This window comes from Lotus japonicus, chromosome 3 (genome assembly GCF_012489685.1).
Source record: "Lotus japonicus ecotype B-129 chromosome 3, LjGifu_v1.2".
NCBI lineage: Eukaryota > Viridiplantae > Streptophyta > Magnoliopsida > Fabales > Fabaceae > Lotus > Lotus japonicus.
The window spans coordinates 83,443,568-83,462,016 of record NC_080043.1 but is presented as its reverse complement, the minus strand read 5'-3'; the positions used below and the strand labels follow the sequence as shown (position 1 = coordinate 83,462,016).

General features: G+C 38.3%; 4 protein-coding genes across 5 annotated transcripts; 1 reads left to right on the top strand and 3 right to left on the bottom strand.

The window, feature by feature from the left end:
- Positions 1 to 77: 77 nt before the first annotated feature.
- On the bottom strand, positions 78 to 5,029 carry LOC130746573 (receptor-like serine/threonine-protein kinase ALE2). 2 transcript variants are annotated; one of them, XM_057599251.1, is made up of 9 exons: positions 4,494 to 5,029; positions 3,872 to 4,147; positions 3,658 to 3,762; positions 3,443 to 3,553; positions 2,957 to 3,328; positions 2,556 to 2,849; positions 1,985 to 2,377; positions 1,635 to 1,878; positions 78 to 903 (listed from the first exon to the last, which is right to left on the bottom strand). In XM_057599251.1, exons 1-9 carry the CDS (start codon positions 4,567 to 4,569, stop codon positions 300 to 302), a joined length of 2,475 nt encoding a protein of 824 aa, XP_057455234.1. In that variant the 5' UTR covers positions 4,570 to 5,029; the 3' UTR covers positions 78 to 299. The 2 variants fall into 2 exon arrangements, with proteins under 2 accessions (XP_057455234.1, XP_057455235.1); XM_057599252.1 differs by having other exon boundaries at positions 3,443 to 3,550.
- Positions 5,030 to 8,087: 3,058 nt separating this feature from the next.
- Positions 8,088 to 9,166, top strand: LOC130746571 (NDR1/HIN1-like protein 13). The gene has a single exon (XM_057599248.1). It carries the CDS (start codon positions 8,163 to 8,165, stop codon positions 8,922 to 8,924), a length of 762 nt encoding a protein of 253 aa, XP_057455231.1. The 5' UTR covers positions 8,088 to 8,162; the 3' UTR covers positions 8,925 to 9,166.
- Positions 9,167 to 9,564: 398 nt separating this feature from the next.
- Positions 9,565 to 15,335, bottom strand: LOC130744868 (disease resistance protein RPV1-like; the record flags this gene model as incomplete). Its single annotated transcript, XM_057597029.1, has 6 exons — positions 9,565 to 9,930; positions 10,461 to 10,567; positions 10,646 to 12,324; positions 12,478 to 12,783; positions 12,878 to 13,973; positions 14,716 to 15,335. Coding segments are annotated over 5 exons (3,756 nt in total), but the record flags the coding sequence as incomplete, so codon positions are not given.
- Positions 15,336 to 16,831: 1,496 nt separating this feature from the next.
- LOC130746572 (3'-5' exonuclease-like) lies at positions 16,832 to 17,975 on the bottom strand. The gene has a single exon (XM_057599250.1). It carries the CDS (start codon positions 17,850 to 17,852, stop codon positions 17,157 to 17,159), a length of 696 nt encoding a protein of 231 aa, XP_057455233.1. The 5' UTR covers positions 17,853 to 17,975; the 3' UTR covers positions 16,832 to 17,156.
- Positions 17,976 to 18,449: the final 474 nt, after the last annotated feature.

Here is an 18,449-nt window from a genome sequence, read left to right as displayed (position 1 = left end):
TTTTTGACTAATACCTCTTGTGTAGCCCTTACTTATAAATTAATAGTGTTTTTGTTAGTAAAAAATAATCAATGCAGTTCACAATGCAAGGCCATTCTTATAAAAATGAAAATTATGAGGCCAGTTGAGCATTAAGAAAATGCCAGTATTTTGTTGGCAACAGTAAGCAAGAGCTACCAAATCAAACTATTAGCTTACAATCTGCTATTCTATATATGCTAGTAATAAACACAAGTCCAAGCTCATGATAGCCTCCTAGCCATAGTTTCAGACAGTGGTGAAAACTTAATGGGATCCTCCTAGCCATAGTTTAGTTGAAATCCATGTTCGCTGGTGCTACCTCTTCTCAATTTTTGCCAAAAGTGTATTTTCTTCCCTGTAATCAGAGGCCCTGAAGTAGAATGCCTCCTGAAAGACTCAAATTCCTGGCCTGAAGTGCTGAGAAGCTCTGATGGTGATAATGCTGCCTTTTCTTCACCAGATTGATAGCCACAAAACTTCCCTTCCACATGACTCAGAAGACCCTCTTCTTGAAATCTCCTTGATCTTGCATAGTTTGTTTCCTCAAACTCATTGCATACCAGCTTCAAGGCCTGAACAACTTCACCCATGAAAGGACGTTGAGACACTTCTGGTTGCACACACATGGAAGCTATTGCTGCAACTTTTACTGCAGTGTCGACAGATATGTGGGGCTTTATAACTGGGTCTATGATCATCTGCAAACCCTCCTTACTTGTGAGAATTGGACGAGCCCAAGTGACGAGGTTTTCTTGACCTGGCGGTTGTGACAGGTCCACAGGCTTTCTACCGGTTAGGAGCTCAAGGAGTACAACTCCGTAACTGTAAACATCACTTTTGACGAGAAGATGGCCGGTCATTGCATATTCCGGAGCTAAGTAGCTACAAAACAAGATGTCAATGAGATGATTTCAGTTAACACCTTAAGGAATTGTTAAGAGCTGTGATAAAACTATTTAGGGTGCGTTAGGGTAAAGAGTTTAATTAAGTACTTGTGACAAAAAGTATTTATTGAATAAGAGATTATTCAAAAGCTAATTTGAGAAGCTTATTGATATAAGCTCAAAATTTGTTATAGGTAGGCATAAGTGCTTATTCATAAGTTATTATGAGCAGCTAAGCTCAAAACAGCTTATACACAAGTCATAAGCAATTTACATAAGCTCTTACGAATACTTGCATAAGTGTTTAACCTATAAGATAAGCTCAAATAAGTTCTTCCAAACGGGCCTTATACGCCTTCATGTGACAACTTGATGTGAGGGTGGGCAAGACAAAGTATTAGAGTCTTCATGACTTTATAGACTTTAGTCCTATTTTGATCGCTGGCAATGATTCTTTGCTGTCCTTTCTTTCAGCAGAAGATGGGTGGACTTGCGGATTGTTCAAATTTCAAGCGTAATCGGCTCTTGACGGGCGTGTTAAAGAACTATAATAAAATCATTCATATTCTTCTTAACAGCATAAGTTTTTGAGATAGTTAATAAATAATAGGAAGGCAAGGGTAAAGAACCAATGCAGTGAAAATACACAGCAGTCAGCTAAACACCATCAATACTGGAATGAAATGCATACATCGCAAGCATGTGTAAAAGGCTAGCAAGGATTATTACCCAAATGTGCCCATGACATGTGTGGAGATATGCTTGTTTCCCTCGTCCAGTGCTGTTCTAGCCAGTCCAAAATCTGAAACTTTGGGTGTAAAGTCACATTCCAACAAGATGTTGCTGGACTTGAAGTCCCTATGTATGACACATGGATTTGAATCTTCATGCAGATAAGCCAATCCTCGAGCTGCACCAAGTGCAATCTTCATCCGGGCATTCCAGTCTAGTGGACCAGTTTCCTTGTCAGCACCTAACAAAATAAAGAGAAAGAGAGCATTCAGAAGTTGGTGTCTGACAAGAAATGTGGCTTTTGACTTGCATAAGTTCTAGAAATTCTTGAACTTGCTTTTGCTTACCATGTAAGTGTGATTCCACACTTCCATTAGGGACAAGCTCATAGATTAGGCAACGAGTCTGTTTCTCTATGCATATACCTATCAATTTAACTAAATTCCTATGGTGTAGGCGGCTAAGCATCTCAACTTCTGCCAAGAATTCTCGGCCTCCACGCTGATCATCTCTTTTAAGAATCTTCACCGCTACATCCCTCCCATCATTTAGAATACCTTTGTAAACAAGTCCAAAACCACCTTCTCCTAATATTCTTGAAGAGTCGAATTTATTTGTTGCTTTCTCTATGTCAATCAAAGTAAACATCTTAGCAGACCCGGTGTATGTTATTGTTCCAGAATTAAAGGACCCTGATCCAGAACCTCGCGTGACCCCATGAGTTGATGACCTAGTATCCCCTGTTACATTCAAACCAAGTTTAATTAAAAATAATGCATTCATAAATGAGTTAGTCAATTCTTTTATTTTGAACATTCCAAAGAGGGAAAATTATTTCTAGTCTAGTGACATAGTATACTATAAAATTGTCAAACAAACGAACATTTCATGATACTCATGATTTAAAGTGGGACTCACTTGATTGTTTTGAAGAGGACAAAATTAAACCATCTGGAACTTGTTCTTTTTTATGAACATAGGTACCGCATTTCAACATACAAAGCCAAGCAAGTCCTATGAATAGAACAAAAGCAGTAATTGATGACAGAACAATGATAAAAATCATTCGTCCATTACTTCCTTCTTTTTCCTTCTTTGAGACATCTACTCCTAAAGGTTTCATCATCATTCCATTGTTATCATGACCTGGATTTGGTCCATCATCTATACTAGAAACACCTGAAGGAGTTGAAGGTGGAGATGGTGGAAGACCTGTATGTGTTATCCAAAAGTATGAGCCTAGAGGCAGATATCTATTAATGAACCCAAACATACTATAAAAATTCCCTTCATTACAAAAAACAATATTAATCTACAACCTGGATAATGAACATAGAGTACTTCATAAGCACCAAAGAGCGAAGCATCTAGTAGAATCTCCCTGTGCCAGAATTTCTTGTACATTGAAAATGCTGTGGTATCATCAAATTTTACTCCTTTGGGCACCAAGTTTACGAGAACATTGGTTTTCTCTAGTTGTTGATTAGCCGCATCAGCTCCCACGATGCGAACTTGGCTATGGTTCAGAAAAACGCTTGCTGCAATTTCCTCAGCTAGCTTTGAAACCAGAGGAAAACACTTGTATATTGCGACGCCGATACGAAGCTTAACTTGAAGCGGCCAAACACAGCCACAAGGTGATCCCGGAGGTGTATATGTCAAGGGCTCTGAGCAAGTCATGGACAAGCAATCTACAGGTAGAATCAACGTCATTTAAATGTTTCTTGAGATTATTGAAAAGGAAGGAACAATTGTTATTTAAATAGTTCTTAAAGCTAATAGAGATGCAGGATTAAGTATATTACCCTTATTAGGAGGTGGAGGAGGCAGAACCAATGTATATGCTGGTGGTGGAGACTTTATCTTCTTTAGTGATGAACCTAGAGGTGAAATTCTAGGTGAATGAGAGGGCGCTGCTGAACGAAATATATGATTAAAAGTCAGCTGCAAATAAAAAATCAAGGTAGACAAAATATGAGTACAATTAAAATCAATGAAAAAGAGAGTTAAGGTTTAATACCATCCAGGTGGCCTGACAGTAATGCCGGTGATGGTGCAGGTGAAGGTGCGCGGATATCCTTGCTCTTTGAAGAGAAAGGAGGTAGTGATTCGAAGGCTGAAGGACCTACATTTTCAAGGGAATTTAATAGAACAAATGAAATGAAGTTTGACATTTTAATGTAGAGAAAATGTGTAACAACTTTGTTTACGCTCTTCCAATTAGAGATTCAAACCTTGATGGCTGTAAGTAGGAGCCTGGATTGGGTAGGTTGGCCCTGGAGTTGGATATTGGTTCTCTCTTCTGGAATAGTGATGCTTATGATGCATCCATTTCTTTGCAGGAGTTTTGGTCATAGACTTGGAAGGTGGAAGTGCAATACTTCCAGCAATACCAGAAGATGACTCTGCAGGTGGGTCTGCAATACTTGAAGGAACTTCAGAAGATAACACTGATGGTAAGACTGCATTACTTAAAAGGCTTCTGGTTCTGGAATGTAGCAGATTGGTGGCTACAGATGGAAAGATAATTTTTATTTAGTATAATTATGATCATGAGCTCCTGAAATTTAAGACTATTATCAGTTTATCACTATGTTAGTTCCATACAATCCTTGTTATGCAGTATATGATATAGATAAAACCAATTAGCAGTTGATCTTGGTCCCTGATGAAATGTTCATTTCAAATATGCTGCTGCTTTTTACATAATTTGAAATTTCAGATAACCAGATAGTTATATAACACTCACATTAGTAGTAGGGTTTAGATAAATTAATATCCCAATTATGAATTATGTACAACATTTTTCATTTTCATCAGAAATTTAAAGACTCTGAACTTGAATTATGGTCATACCTGCATATTCTTGAAGCTGTTGACTACTGACTACTAAATGTAGCTTAATTAGCAGGAGAATCAGCTGAAGTACCATTTTCTTCTGAAGGGAAACCAGATCAATTCTGAAGATCTCAGCTCAGCTTTTACTTACAATCCAAGGACAAAGTCAATAAAATTGAAGAGAATTTGATGGAAGCAACAAGCAGCAGCACATGGTGAAGCAAAACTTGGATGCATGTCACAGTCAAGGACAGTGTATTACAAAGTCTGCAATTAAAGCAGACCCACAATGATGTTAACTAAAGTAATGGCGCAAGAATGATTTTGGTGGAAGACACTGAAGTTTCCACCTTTTTTTCAGAACTAAAGCTCTTAGATTTGCAGACATGAGAATTGTGAAACAAATATTTTCGTTGTTCTTGAGGAAAATCTAAGCTGATCATGAAACCAAAAAGCACAACCCCCACTACAGCAAAATCACAGTATTTTCTTCCGTGGGAGTTGGTGGGGTTTGACATGTGTCTGTGTGCTTGATTGAGTGAGACTGTGTGTGTGTATGTGTCATAGATAGTGTTATTATCAATGAAATAATAGACTGATTGGATTAAATAATACCTTAATGATTGACTCCATTTTCATTTTCATTTTCATCACCCTTACAATCTTAAAAAGTTTTAAAGCATTCACACCTATAAAACTAATTTATTGAGACTCGGAGATTACGTTAACTTGTCAAGCTTCTCCTAGCAAATGTTTCTTTATATTCATTAATTATTTTAAGATTTTGGGGAATACTTTAATCATAACTGTCCGCTACATGACTATAATTAAATTTGGTGGATGGTTCAATTCACAACTCTTATAAATTGAAAAAGAACTTAATGATCAACTTTGTGCTGAGAGTGAGGTTCCTAATTAGTATCAAGATTGTGGGATAACTTGGATAAAAATATATATATTAACAGAAGCAATTAATTAAGAAAATTAATATTTAGGCAAGGCAAAATCCTTTGAGATACATGGTGATGATGTGTCCCCACCAGAGACATGACTGCAAGATTTGGGTTAGTTGTTTTAGAAAGCGGTGTTGGACTGTGCCTCCCTTTTGCTTTATTATCCTTCCTCCATAACCAACCATGAAAACAACGTTGTTGACTAAGACTCAAAGAATGGCCACTAGGTAAGCGACACAAAAACTGTCGGTGATTTTGCTCAAGATTTGTTTGATTTTTCTACACACTAAATAAATAATGCAGTAGTGTTAGTACTTAGTACACACTGAAAATAAACCTCAATACCCTGAGATAACCCATTTTCTTCTAAGGATTTGATTATAGAAATTAAATTAGCCCTTTTTTGTAATTGCAATTTAGTATTCATTCTTGCATTATTTTTTAATTCTGTTTTTGAAATTGAGCTCTAGATAGTGCATGAGATGACACTACCATATATCCTCCATTTACCATGCCTCGTTGGTGAGTTTTAATTTTTGCTCCTTTGCCGACTGCAAGTATGGAGGAGGATTCTCCATGCCTCTTTCTCTCCCTACATTTTGACTCCAAGCTAAGGAACCTTAGCTCCATGCCAGCTCATGTACCAAGTCTGCTAAGGTGAAGTGATTCTCTTCTGGATGACAGTCTGTTAAAAACAGAAAAGGAGAAGATAACAGCATGCCAAATGACTAATAAGAGTTTTGCAAACCAAAAGACAATAACAACAACTTAGCACTTTACAATATATATAGAGTTATTAAGTCATTATAGTAAAGCTATTATGACTAAATAGGTAATTAAAGCTAAGAGAAAGAAAATTCCAAAATCTATCACTCATACTTACGAGTTTTCTTGAACACTCAAGACTTTAAGTTTGTTCTTCGAGTTTTAGTCACCATTTCAACAATTTGATTCTTAGAGCTCAGTGCTCTAAGCTTACTTTTTTTTTACTTTTCAAATTCACCTTCCATGTCATGCTTGAATTGTTTTAACAAATTTGAGCGGTTTTCACTGTCCACCAAAACATTATCAGACAAAGAAATGATAAGCATTTGATTGTTTGGCTTCTTTACAATATGTTAAGTTTCATTTTTCTCACTCATTTCAATGAATTTTTTTTTTACATCTAGAAAGATAAATTGCATCCTCTAGAAATTAGTCCTTGAACCTCCCTTATCAACTCACATGTCTCATAACTCTTACCAATTAACCTAATATTCAAGAACCATTTCAATGATTCAATCTAAACAATCAAATATTTTAATATTATATTATGGTGGAAAATGACTTAAACGCACGATGTATCGGTGCCCTCTTATTTTGAGAGGCACAGTAGTGTTTGTCATCCATGATATGCTAAAATTAGTTTCACCCAAAATCCGGATTATTAATTCTAAAATTCTATAATAATTTTGCAAGTTGTTTTTTACCGGCTAAGTTGAAAACTTACAAGGCATGTCCGTTTATAGTTTGAGCTGTGAAAAGAAGAAACTCAAAAACACATGTTCTTCACGGAAAAGATGTAGCAGAACAATTTTGCATGTATCTAAAGGGAGAAAAAGCCTAAATTATGAAATGGGCTCATCCATATATATATGGATGGATACACACATAGGTAAGAGGTCAATTTAAACGCTTGTTGACAATATATTATAAATATTTTGAGCAAACTACATGCTAGTTAAATTATGAACATTATTGAATAGGTAGAAAACTCAAATAAGAAATGGAAGGTACGAAATCAATTTCAGTAGTGACCAAAATAACAAGAGGGTAATCCATCGATTTCCAATTAGCTGCCTTATTACATTTTACTTGGCTTTCACCATGTTAATGATTACTTTAATTAATATAAATTATAAAGAAATGGTGGTTGAAAGTTGCAATTCATCAACTTGCAACTTGGTTTTCAAAAGGACTACTGACCTTGTCTTATAGCTGAGGAGTTAATTTCTAATTAGAATTGAGATGTCACTAGCAACTGCTTCATATAATGATATTTTAGTTTCCTAAATAGCACGTAAGTCATTCATATGATCATGATGATATGTGAAGTTGCCCCTTTTGCCAAGATTAATTAGGTTAGTTAATGAAAAGTAATTAGTTGAGCTTAAACAACCCTACTAAACAACCTAACAGTTCCTTATTACAATGGTAAAAAATTGTTATTTAAACCCTCAGGTTGAAAGTTCAATTCTTAAGTATGAGTTCTCGGTGTGACATTCGACATTCACCATACCTAAATTAGAATTTTAAGAGCAATTTAAAACACACACACAAAAAAAAAACTCGTACTTAACACATTGTTTCTTAATTATGAGGTTGAAAGTTCTATCTTTATCTATAAGAATGAAACACATTTCTTAATCAATGGTTGAGCGCCTAGTTCGCCATTACCTTAATCGAAAATGAAACAATAGTGCCTAGAGTAGAGAGCAAGACAAAGCTAAAGTCTCTGGTTGGAATGTTGCAATCTGTATGTGACTGACTCTCTTCTTCCCCTCACCATCACCCACGTCCTCTTCTACAAACTCTACGCCATTGTTGGTAACTGCTTTACTTCTAATACACAGATAATAATCAAACACAAACACACACCTTAAATATTAGTTTCCTTTCTTTATAATCATCTCCCTCTTCTCTCTTTTATAGAACCAAATCAAAGTCCCTCCACAACCTTCATTCATTATAAGCCATGACAGACAAGGTCCACCCTTCAGCCAAGCCCACCGGCAATGGCACCGCCGCCGCCAACATCTCATTACCGCCGACAAAATCCCAACTCCACGGCCCCAACCGCCCCACCTACCGTCCCCGTGCTGCACCCCCTCGCCGCCGCAGCAGCAACAGTTGCTGCTGCACACTCTTCTGCTGGCTCATCCTCATCCTCTTCATCCTCATCATCCTCCTCGGCGCCGCCGGCGCCGTCCTCTACTTCCTCTACCACCCTCAACGCCCTTCCTTCACCGTCACGTCACTCAAACTTTCCACCTTCAAACTCTCCTCCTCCTCCTCCACCCTCACCTCCAAGTTCCAACTCACACTCTCCGCCACCAACCCCAACAAAAAGATCACATTCTTCTACCAGCCCACCTCGGTAAACATCCTCACCGGCGACATGGACGTCGGAGATGGTGTCATTCCGTCGTTCGAGCACGGGAAGGAGAACACCACGGTGCTGAAAATCCCGGTGGCGAGGAGCGGAGAGGTGGCGGCGGATGACGCCGTGAAGGGGAGCTTGAAGAGCAAGAGTGCACTGGCGTTGAAGGTGAAGATGGAGACGAAGGTGGAGGCCAAGATGGGGATGTTCAGGACACCACGCGTTGGAATCAGAGTGTTGTGTGATGGTATCCAGGTTACTCTTCCCGCCGGCGAGAAACCGGCGACGGCGTCGGCTGTGAACTCTGCATGTGCGGTGGACGTGAGGTTCAAGTTCTGGAAATGGACTCTTGGATGATCGGAGCACGACGGGAAAATTGCATACACATTTGCCATGTAACGTTGGTATTGCTTTAATTTTGATCTTGGAGTTTGGTTTTGATTTTCAATTACTTTTTATGTCTTGTAATTTTGATTTTTCAGTTGGTTTACTTTCTGAATTTTGTTTATAGATAATTAATGTTTGTAAACACACAATGATTAGTATTAAAGTATAGTAAGAGTTTTAATACAATCAAGTTCATTTTATTCGGAAAATAAGTAGATGGAATTTTGTACTATTTGTATGTTTAAGTATCATTGCTCATTTAGTTTTCATCATAGCGTGTGTTTGTGAGTTGAAATGAGTTGAGTTTTGGAGGTGGGAGAAGGGAATGAGAAAGCTTATGAAAAATCCTCCTTTTATTTGAAAGATTTTAAAGATGGGAATAGTTTGGAGAATTTTTAAAAATCCTCCAAACACCCTCAAAAACCTTCCTTTAATTGTTTTGTGAAGTTTCCTGAACTGAAGTTTAGATGAATTTAGTACTTAATTGCGAACAAGGGAAAGACTTACCCTCTTCCTCCTCCATTCCCCTCTCATTTCTTTTTCAAAAGTTTTACACAGAATGAATTCAAGAAACTGAAACATACAGGAACTAAAAAATAGGACATAGGAATTAGATTTAACAGATATTACCTACTTAGTACTGAAGTAGTTTTACTAAAGATGTAATTAGTACTATTTTAGTCATACGAACACCTAGTTACATTATGTATATAATTGTAATATTCAATACAAGGAGCATATATTTTCTCAAAATTGCAAATATTGAAGGGGGAAATAGATATCAATAAGGGCTAATGTTGGTGCTTAGAAGAATTGCTGGTTCTTTCCGTACGTTTATGACAAACTTTTTTGCAAAAATCAGATTGAAAGTTGTGCTTAGCCTGCACTGAACTCGCTCACTCTTGAAGATCCTTAAGTTAAGTTGGATCAATTTCCAGTTCTTCATTTTGTAACAGTAATTTGTCCAAGATCTGGCCTGAAAGCGAAACGTAGAAAACAAGAAAGAGCAAAATTCAAAGTAAAAATATATCTTTTACTTAAGCAAAACCATTAGCAAACAAATCTGCAATACACTTCTGGTACTACCTAACATATACAAGTTCATGCTGGCCCTCTTCCTTTATGTTATCAAAATGCAAATTATGTTTACTCATTAATCCCAAACTATACCAAACAAAATGACAGTGTAAACTCAAAATCTATAATATCAAAATCTGGCATCTATGATTGGTAGTACAAAAGTAATTTTCAATTCAAGTTTACTCATCATTCATCGGTTCAATGCAATGTCTATACATATATCAATTTTTTTCTAATGCAAAACTCACTTGCCCATGTTTAATGAAAGGCTCATGCCGAGAGAAGATAGTTTATTCTCAAACAATTGAGGAAAAATTCAATCTTTCAATGATGAAATTGGTAGCTTACTGTTAAAAAGTTGAACCTAAAAAAGATCAAGGGCAGTAAGACGGATATGCCAGGTGATAGATGACAGATTAATCTTACCTGATTAATGCCCTTGCCTCTGCTACATCAGGAGTACCGCAATTTCATCTCCTTACTGCATAAGGTCTCCACCAAATCCAATATGCAAAAGTTCTTCAAGTGTTTGCCTGTTCAAAAATGGTATTATTTTTATTGTGAAACAAGTGCAAGTAATTATAAAGTGTGATAAGTGCTAGGAAGATTACCTCAAGTGTTCTGTTCCTTCGGCTTCCAGGTTGGATGAAGTTACAAGAACACTTTGCTTGAATGTCTTTATTGGAGTAACAGTTTCTTTTTGCTCATCACAGTCAGAGCCTTCACCTCTGTGGGTTTCCCCACATGTCTCAGATTCACATTCTTCACCTTCCTCAACTATTTGATCTTCTGAGGAATATATCCAGCGAAACCCACACTCCTTTATCACTGCTTCCATATTATCCTGAGTTCGAGCGAAGAATTTAAATGCAAGCTTTGGATTGGCAGCGGCGCATCCGTCTTTGGCTTTTATTTCTTTGATTGCTTCCCTTATCTGCTGGCAACATTTTGCATCATACCATAAAAACACATGATCTGACATTATATCAAATAATGTATGCGGATTAAGCACAATGCTTTCATCTACAAAGAAACTTTTTACAATGATCATTTCACCCCAACTAGTTTCCAAGCAAAATTCACATCCAAAACTTCCACGGTATCCAATGTGATATGTTTGAACTTGAGAAAGGACCAAGAAGAAAATGAATCCCGAATGATTAGGAGGTAGCTCAATAGTGGCTAAAGCTTGGGTAGAGTGGTAATGGAACCAGTCTCCAACTTCGCAGTTTCCAGCAGGTAACAAGTAGCAAATCTTTCCACTTCTTACAGCTTCAGAAATGTACAAGTCATTAAATAAATCATTATAATTATCATCCTCATCATCCGAGGATGCATCTTCTCTTTTCTCTAATACTTCTGCTGACATTGGTTCTGCACCAAGTTCAATCCTAAAAATGGCATCTTTCAGAATGGCATTGAATGAAGGCTGATCCAATTTTATGCAGTTAGGAAGCAGAAAAGTGCACTTGTCAGGTTTTTTGGATGGTTCACTCACCGAAGTCAACGCATTCTGAAGAGATTCGCTGTTCCAGACAAAGAAGCACTCAATGGACTGCGGAAGCGCAGGTATAGATTGAATCATTTTACATTCACCGAGTTCAAGAAATTTGAGTCGTGGAAGATACTTAATGCTTTCAGGCAAGCTTCTGATGGCAGAAAAAAACAGTCCTAAATACTCTAATGATGATAACAAGGAGATGTTGTCTGGGAGTTCAGATAAAGTGTGACAAAGGAAAAAAAATACACGTCTTACATGTCGAAAGCAAGGGCTAGGTAGTACTTTATGTAAGGTTATCAAAGTGTCACATTCATTTTTTCCTGAGTCTGAAAGTGTGATTTGATAGGCTAAGTTTTCAGGGAGATCTTTGAGACTCTCACAGATGGGAAAAGAAAAGAGTTCAAGGTTTCTGATGTGGGAAGATGATGAGGGCACCTCATTCTTCAAACATGACCCTTCTAGCTGCGAAGACAAACCAGTTGTGGAAGGACCACTGGTACTGGAGGGCATTGATGTGATTGTGAACTCTTGGAGATTGAAGCAACCCCAGGCATAGAATCTTCTGAGGGATGGTGAAGAAGAGCTGCAACTTAGGCTCTTAAGTGACTTGCATCCACTCACATCTAATTCAACAAGTTTCTGGAGTGTGAAAATGGATGGATCAACATGAGTCAAACTTTCACATTTGCCTAGCACAACATGTTTAACATTTGGGGCACGGGACAAATTTGGACACTCTGTCAAGCTTGTGCACTCACTAAGGTCAATTCTCTCTAAACTTGGCAGATTCTGCAAAAACATACCATGAACAGAATAAGTCGGTGTAAATTACTAAAAATTATGAATTTTATTTTCATTTCCTTTTTTATTGAAATAGACTTGGTTTTCATAAAAAGAGAAACTGAAAGTCTGAAACATGCTAGATACATGTATCATGCATACCTGTGCTCCGTTCCAAAGTTTTTCCACATTGCTGTATGGCAGGTGAAGCTCAACAAGCTTCTCAGGACGAAAAGCTGATGGTAAAGAATTCAATGGATATCCCCTCCATGCAAAACATCTTAACTCTTTAGGCAATGAGTCAAGACCCGTTGGAAGGTTCACAGAGTTAATTCTCTTAACATCCCGATTGTAGGCTTCGAAGGCAAGTACCCTTAGGTTCCACATGCTTTTGAATGCCTCGGAGCTTAAATTTATGGGTGTAATTTGACTCATATCTAACACTATGCCTTCAACTGCACCAGTTCCCTGATAAATAAAAATTACAAATAATGTTGGTATTCTAAACTAAGTAGCATTTCTTATGTGAATATGAATGCAAGTCAAGATATCATTCCCTTACTCTATCATTTGTCAATACATCACAGACTTCCTGAGGGTCCCACAGTCTACTGCGCTGCCCAGGGTTTTTGACAGATTCCTCATGAACAATTTCCCTACCCATTTCTTGTAGCAGGTCATGCATTTGAATGACATTATATGAAGAAATAGTAATAAGAGCCTTGTCTAAAAGGTTTCTTATCCCAATATCTGCAAAGAAACCACAAGCATTTAATATTTTTGTTACTTTCTTTCTTCCACTTCCTTTGAAAAAACATGCAATGTCTAGAAATATATTTTGCTCTGTATCATCTAAATCATCATAGCTCAATCTCAACACCTTTTGAATATCTGCATTGGGAATCTCCTTCAGTTTAGCTAATGCACTGTCCCACTCTTTTCTAGTTTTGGAACGAAGAAATGATCCCAAAACTTTCAAAGCCAAAGGGTTGCCTTTGGCATAAGCAACTGCTTTGTTTGATACCTCCTCATATTCCTGTTTGGGGAGGATTTGATTAAAAGCATTCAAGCTGAAAAGCCGAAGGGAGTTTTGAAGGTTCATTTCCTTGACTTCATGAATTTCATCAACTCCTCCACTTAAAAGCACGTGCTTGTCTCTGGTAGTCACAATGACTCTGCTACCAGCTCCTAACCAGTCACGCCCGGCTCCAATCAAACTTTCTAGAAGCTGTGAAGTACTCACATCATCTAGTACAATGAAAGATTTTGTGCGTCTAAGTCTTCTCATAACAATAGCAGGTATCACTTTGGGAGTGTCAATGCCAAGATCTTCCTTTAGCAACTTAGAAAGGAGTCTGTTGCATGTGTAATTGAGTCCACGCCTGTTAGATTCTTCTGTCACATTTTCTAAGAAGCAACTACCCTCATACTGGGAGGACACTTTCTGAAAGATAGCAGCAGCAAGGCTTGTCTTGCCTATGCCTCCCATTCCCCAAAGTCCAATTATTCGAACATCACTTGAATCAGTTTCTAATGAAGACTCAATGCGTGAATAGTTTTCATCAGGTATGAACAGGCATCTCAATTCATTCGTGTACTTTTGATTTAGCTTTCGTAAAACCGTTTTGATGATGTCTTCAATCAAGTCAGATTCAGTCCTAGCACATGAAAAGTTAAAAAGAATGAATACATATAATGCAAATATAAACATAAATTAGTATCGAGAGGGAAAAGATAGAGTTCATGTTCATTCATTTCACTTTCGACCAGCCCAAAAAGCCAAAAGACTAATAGCATCCCATCCGGCCCAAAGGTCTCAGAACTAAACGAGGACCATAATGGCAGATAAGATGAAATAGTTAAGGAACATCGATCTCGGCAGACCTTCCATAGGGCTTTCTAAAGACATGCAGAGACAATTATGATGGACCTCAAATATCAGGTGTAGTCGTTCATTTATGCATGCATTACTCGTTATGCTAAACTCTAATATCTTCTTAGACTCTGAGATTCTCTCTTGAATCTCTCACTAACTTGAGCATCAGAGTGTAGGTTTAATGTCGTGTCAATGCAGCTCCGTTATGCAAGCAAGGCCAATCAAGACCGTGCACCACCACCGGAAGCCAATCATTTCTAGAAGAACACTTTCTTAAAAATATTATGTAACGGGCCCCTCATGTAATATCCTGTCTTCAATTTCACAATATCCCCTTTGATAGTCTTATTTCAAAATACCACATCTGGACAAATCATAGAGACAATAATTTTCTTTTTTTAGCAAAATTAAATCTAAAATAATTATTTTGGAATTTTCTAGTCGTGTCTCTTTCGATGCAAAACTAACTGTACTAAAAAAAAATCCTCAATTTATCATCCAAATCTGAAAAGCAGTGTATGTACCTGTATCCAGTAGAATCAAATCCAGAGAAATTGGAAGCTTCAAAGAGAGCATCCTTCCACTTCTGAATCTTGTCCTTCCCCTGCTTCTTGTGCTTCGCGAACGCCGTGTGGTAACTCCCGCTCTGCTTCCTCACCTGTGACGGCTCTATCTTGTAGAACACAGGGATGACGACAATGTCTTCATCATCTCTCTTGCACTTGATAATCTCAGCCAGCTCGTTCAAGCAGCATGTGGATGACGCGTAGTTTTCAGAGAAGATGAGCAAGAAGAGAGTGGAATCTCTGATGGCTTTCTCATGTTGAGGACAGACCTCATCTTCTTTGTCGATCCTGTAGTCTATGTAGGTCTCAATGTAGGTTCTGCAGAGAGCAGCATGGAGGAAGCTGATGAAGCTGGGGCGAGTGTCCTCGCCTCTGAAGCTGATGAAGACCTCGTGTTTCTTGAGAGAGGACGAAGAAGCCATATCTATGTGTAGATTCACTGCAACAGACAAAAAGCAGTGTGAGTTAGAAAAATAGTAGATTCTCCTGTTACTATTATTATAAGCAAAACACAAGTTTTTAGATTCATTCTTTTGCTTATAATAGTGATTAGAGGGTATGTTGGTAGCTTCAGAAGTGTGTAATAAATTATAAATTATTTAAAGGATTAAGTACTGAATCACTACGTAAACCAACTTGGTCTTCTTCATTTGACTTGCATGAAGAAGAAAAAATTATCAAAATTAATTTATGATAAAACACTTTGTTTGCTTGAGGTAGAAAGTGACAAGACTGTACAGGACAGTGAAGACACTGTGCACATATTCAGTTTTCCTCACTATCATGGCAAGAAAATGTAAAAAAGTAGTAGTGATTAATATTGAAATGGCATAAATGCTTTTTTTTTGGTCACGCGTCAATGCCTTTATCTTGTTTTTTATTCCGATACATCAATGCCTTTCTTCGTTAAACTTTATCCTCCATCTATTGTTCAGTGACCCACCACAAATGCTATATTCCAGCTATCCTCCACCATGATTAATAGCACTAAGGCTAATAACACATTCTTTTCAACACATATTTTCCATTTTTCATGCTTGGTTTATTTTTTAAAAGTTGGTATATTTCTCTCAAATATTAAAACTTGTGTTGAGTTTTTAGAAAATAAGCTAATTACATAAAATGTGTTCACGAGTGTGTTTAAAAATTAAAAGATTATGTTGCTAATAATTTTAATAAAACCATTGGCGACCGATGCTTTCATCAATAATAGGTATTTCAAAGACGGAAAAAAAAATAGTTTCATTAAGATGACTGCTAAAAATAGAAAACAAACCAATTACATAAAGGCGATTCCTAAAAACTATGATTATCCGGAATTTAAAAAATACCAAAATGCTCTAGAAAGTATGGGAAAAAAATAGCAAAATAACCGATAAATACAAATAACTTCACTCATAAAAACAGATTCCTCATCAATAAAAAAAATCATTGCTGATATAAGGCATCACCATAGATATCAGCTTTTTTAAATACATACTTCTATGATAAGTACGGATACAATGACAATGATTATCAGAATCACATTGGATTACAAGGTCTGCAAATAAGGCAGAGGAAGAAACACAGTACAGGAAGAGCAGAACAAATTGCCAAATTAGGCATTACAAGCTATGTCCAGAAGAAAGTCAACATTAGTCAAAATATCACTGAATGCATGAAAGAGCTAGAGCAAACATGTGATTAAGATTAGGGTCAAATTCTGAATCATATCCCCTCCCCCTCAAACAAACCAAATGGAGTTTTACTTTCCTTCCTCTAATCACTCTTTGCTTTCCTTATCAAACAAGAGGTTCATTAAAATCACACTCATCTCACTGTATTATACAAATCCAAAATACTCAATCATACAAATGCTTCTTTGGTTGAGGGGTGAGCACAATGTACTTCTCCCCAAGAGTTACACAAGCTGCACTTAGTTGAGTGGGTATGCTTGCTTTCACTCAAAAGGATGCTATACTTTGTAACTTGTTCATTTTGAAATCTAAATTGATTAACAAATTTGAAAGCTAAATTGATTTGAAACACACACCAGAATCACATTTTGCAAATTTCTATTATGCAATTCCTATCATTAAACAAACTACCAATCTTATTAAGTTAACCTAAAATCACTCCATCATCATTTCATCATACCCACACATAAACAACATATTAGAGGCGAGTGCCCTCTTTGAATCATACCATAGTAGAGTTCAATTTCTAGGAGCCGCACTGAGACCTTTGGCCTTCACCGCACCGGGTCAGTCGGAATTATGCGAGCAATTAAACACACCAAAAAATAAATCAGGTCCCCAAATTCAGAATCATTGGTATGACAACCAGCATCAATGTATCACAAAGAGGACACAAAATCGAAACTAAATCATATTCATATACGAGAGAAATCAAATTCGAAGCTATTTTTGAAAGAGGGTGAGTCCAATTTGAGAAGAGACGAAGGCATCAACAGCAGCATACTGAACCTGATCAGCAACAAGCCACAGGTTATCCCACTTGCTCATGGTAATCCTCCGCGGCTTCGCAACGTCCCTCCCCATCACGCGCTGTGCCAGCGTCCGGATCCCGGCGTTCTTCAAAGCAGGGTCGCTCATGACATCGGCGGCGACGGTGCGGAGGTCGACGGTGTTGGCCACGCCCAGATCGTAGTCGAGGAGGAGCTTCTCCGCGTCTTCCGCAATGCCGACGCCGACGAAGGTGTGGTTGGGGTTGGCGAGGAAGTTGAAGAGTGAGGCAGGGATGGAGGGGGCGTGGAAGATTTGGAAGACGAGGCAGCGGAGGCCGATGCAGAGCTGGAGTGTGGCGACGCGGTGGTCGGCGTTGCGCTGGAGATTGGGGCGCCACTCGATGTCGAGGCCGACGAGGAAGGAGGCGGAGGGATTGGGGTTGAGGGTTTCGGTGAGCCAGGAGTCGACGAAGGATGGGAAGGAAGTGACGAGGGTTCGGATGGTGTGTGAGTCGAAGGTGATGTCGTAGAGGTTGTGTGTGTCGTCGGGGAGTTCGTGGTCCACCACCGAGATTACGGCGGGTGGGATCGGGGTGGTGGTGGGAGTTGCGGTGGCAGTGGCGGTGGCGGTGGCGTTGGAGGGATTCATGGTGAAATGCAGGGTGGTTGGAGTGGGAGAGGGAGTGAGATAGGTCACACCACCAGTCTACGGTTGGCGGATTTGTTTCTTTCCCAAATTTTGTCCTCTTTTGTAGGTACAAGTAGTAGTACAATAACAATACAATTTGGGGGGTTTGATTTGTCAAGATTTTTTAAACACCATATAAAAAGCCCCTAAAACCTAAGTTAATAGAGAGTCAAGTTGATCTCAGAGTGAATAGAAATTTATCTTTTTTACATAGTCCTCTCATATTAGAAACTCATTTGGCTTTGCAGTTGCAAATTGTGCAGCTATCCAGAGGCACAAATCATGAGTTCAATGGCACCGGCGGAGGACAAACGGACAACTCAAAAAGCATGGAGAGGAACGGGGAAAAGTGTGAAGATTCCAAATATACCTAAGTAGAGTTGAGTGGGAAAAAGAGGCGGCCGAGACAGAGTGGCACCGAAAAATGGCGGTAGAGGAGGTGAGGAGTGGTAATCGGGGCAGGGTTGTAGGTAGTGTGGCTGGTGTTTGCTACTAGGGGATGCCCGGAGGGCAGAGTGAGGGATCACAATGCTAGCTGAGGGAGCACGACGGTGTGCC

What these genes read in the sequence shown, in the direction of transcription:
- LOC130746573 (XM_057599251.1), bottom strand. Translation starts at nt 4,569, where the DNA reads ATGGTACTTCAGCTGATTCTCCTGCTAATTAAGCTACATTTAGTAGTC. An exon ending in ACTGTCAGGCCACCTGGATG is followed by an intron (nt 3,554 to 3,657) that starts GTATTAAACCTT and finishes TATTTCGTTCAG; the next exon opens with CAGCGCCCTCTCATTCACCT. An exon ending in GTCCTCTTCAAAACAATCAA is followed by an intron (nt 2,378 to 2,555) that starts GTGAGTCCCACT and finishes TGAATGTAACAG; the next exon opens with GGGATACTAGGTCATCAACT.
- LOC130746571 (XM_057599248.1), top strand. Translation starts at nt 8,163, where the DNA reads ATGACAGACAAGGTCCACCCTTCAGCCAAGCCCACCGGCAATGGCACC.
- LOC130746572 (XM_057599250.1), bottom strand. Translation starts at nt 17,852, where the DNA reads ATGAATCCCTCCAACGCCACCGCCACCGCCACTGCCACCGCAACTCCC.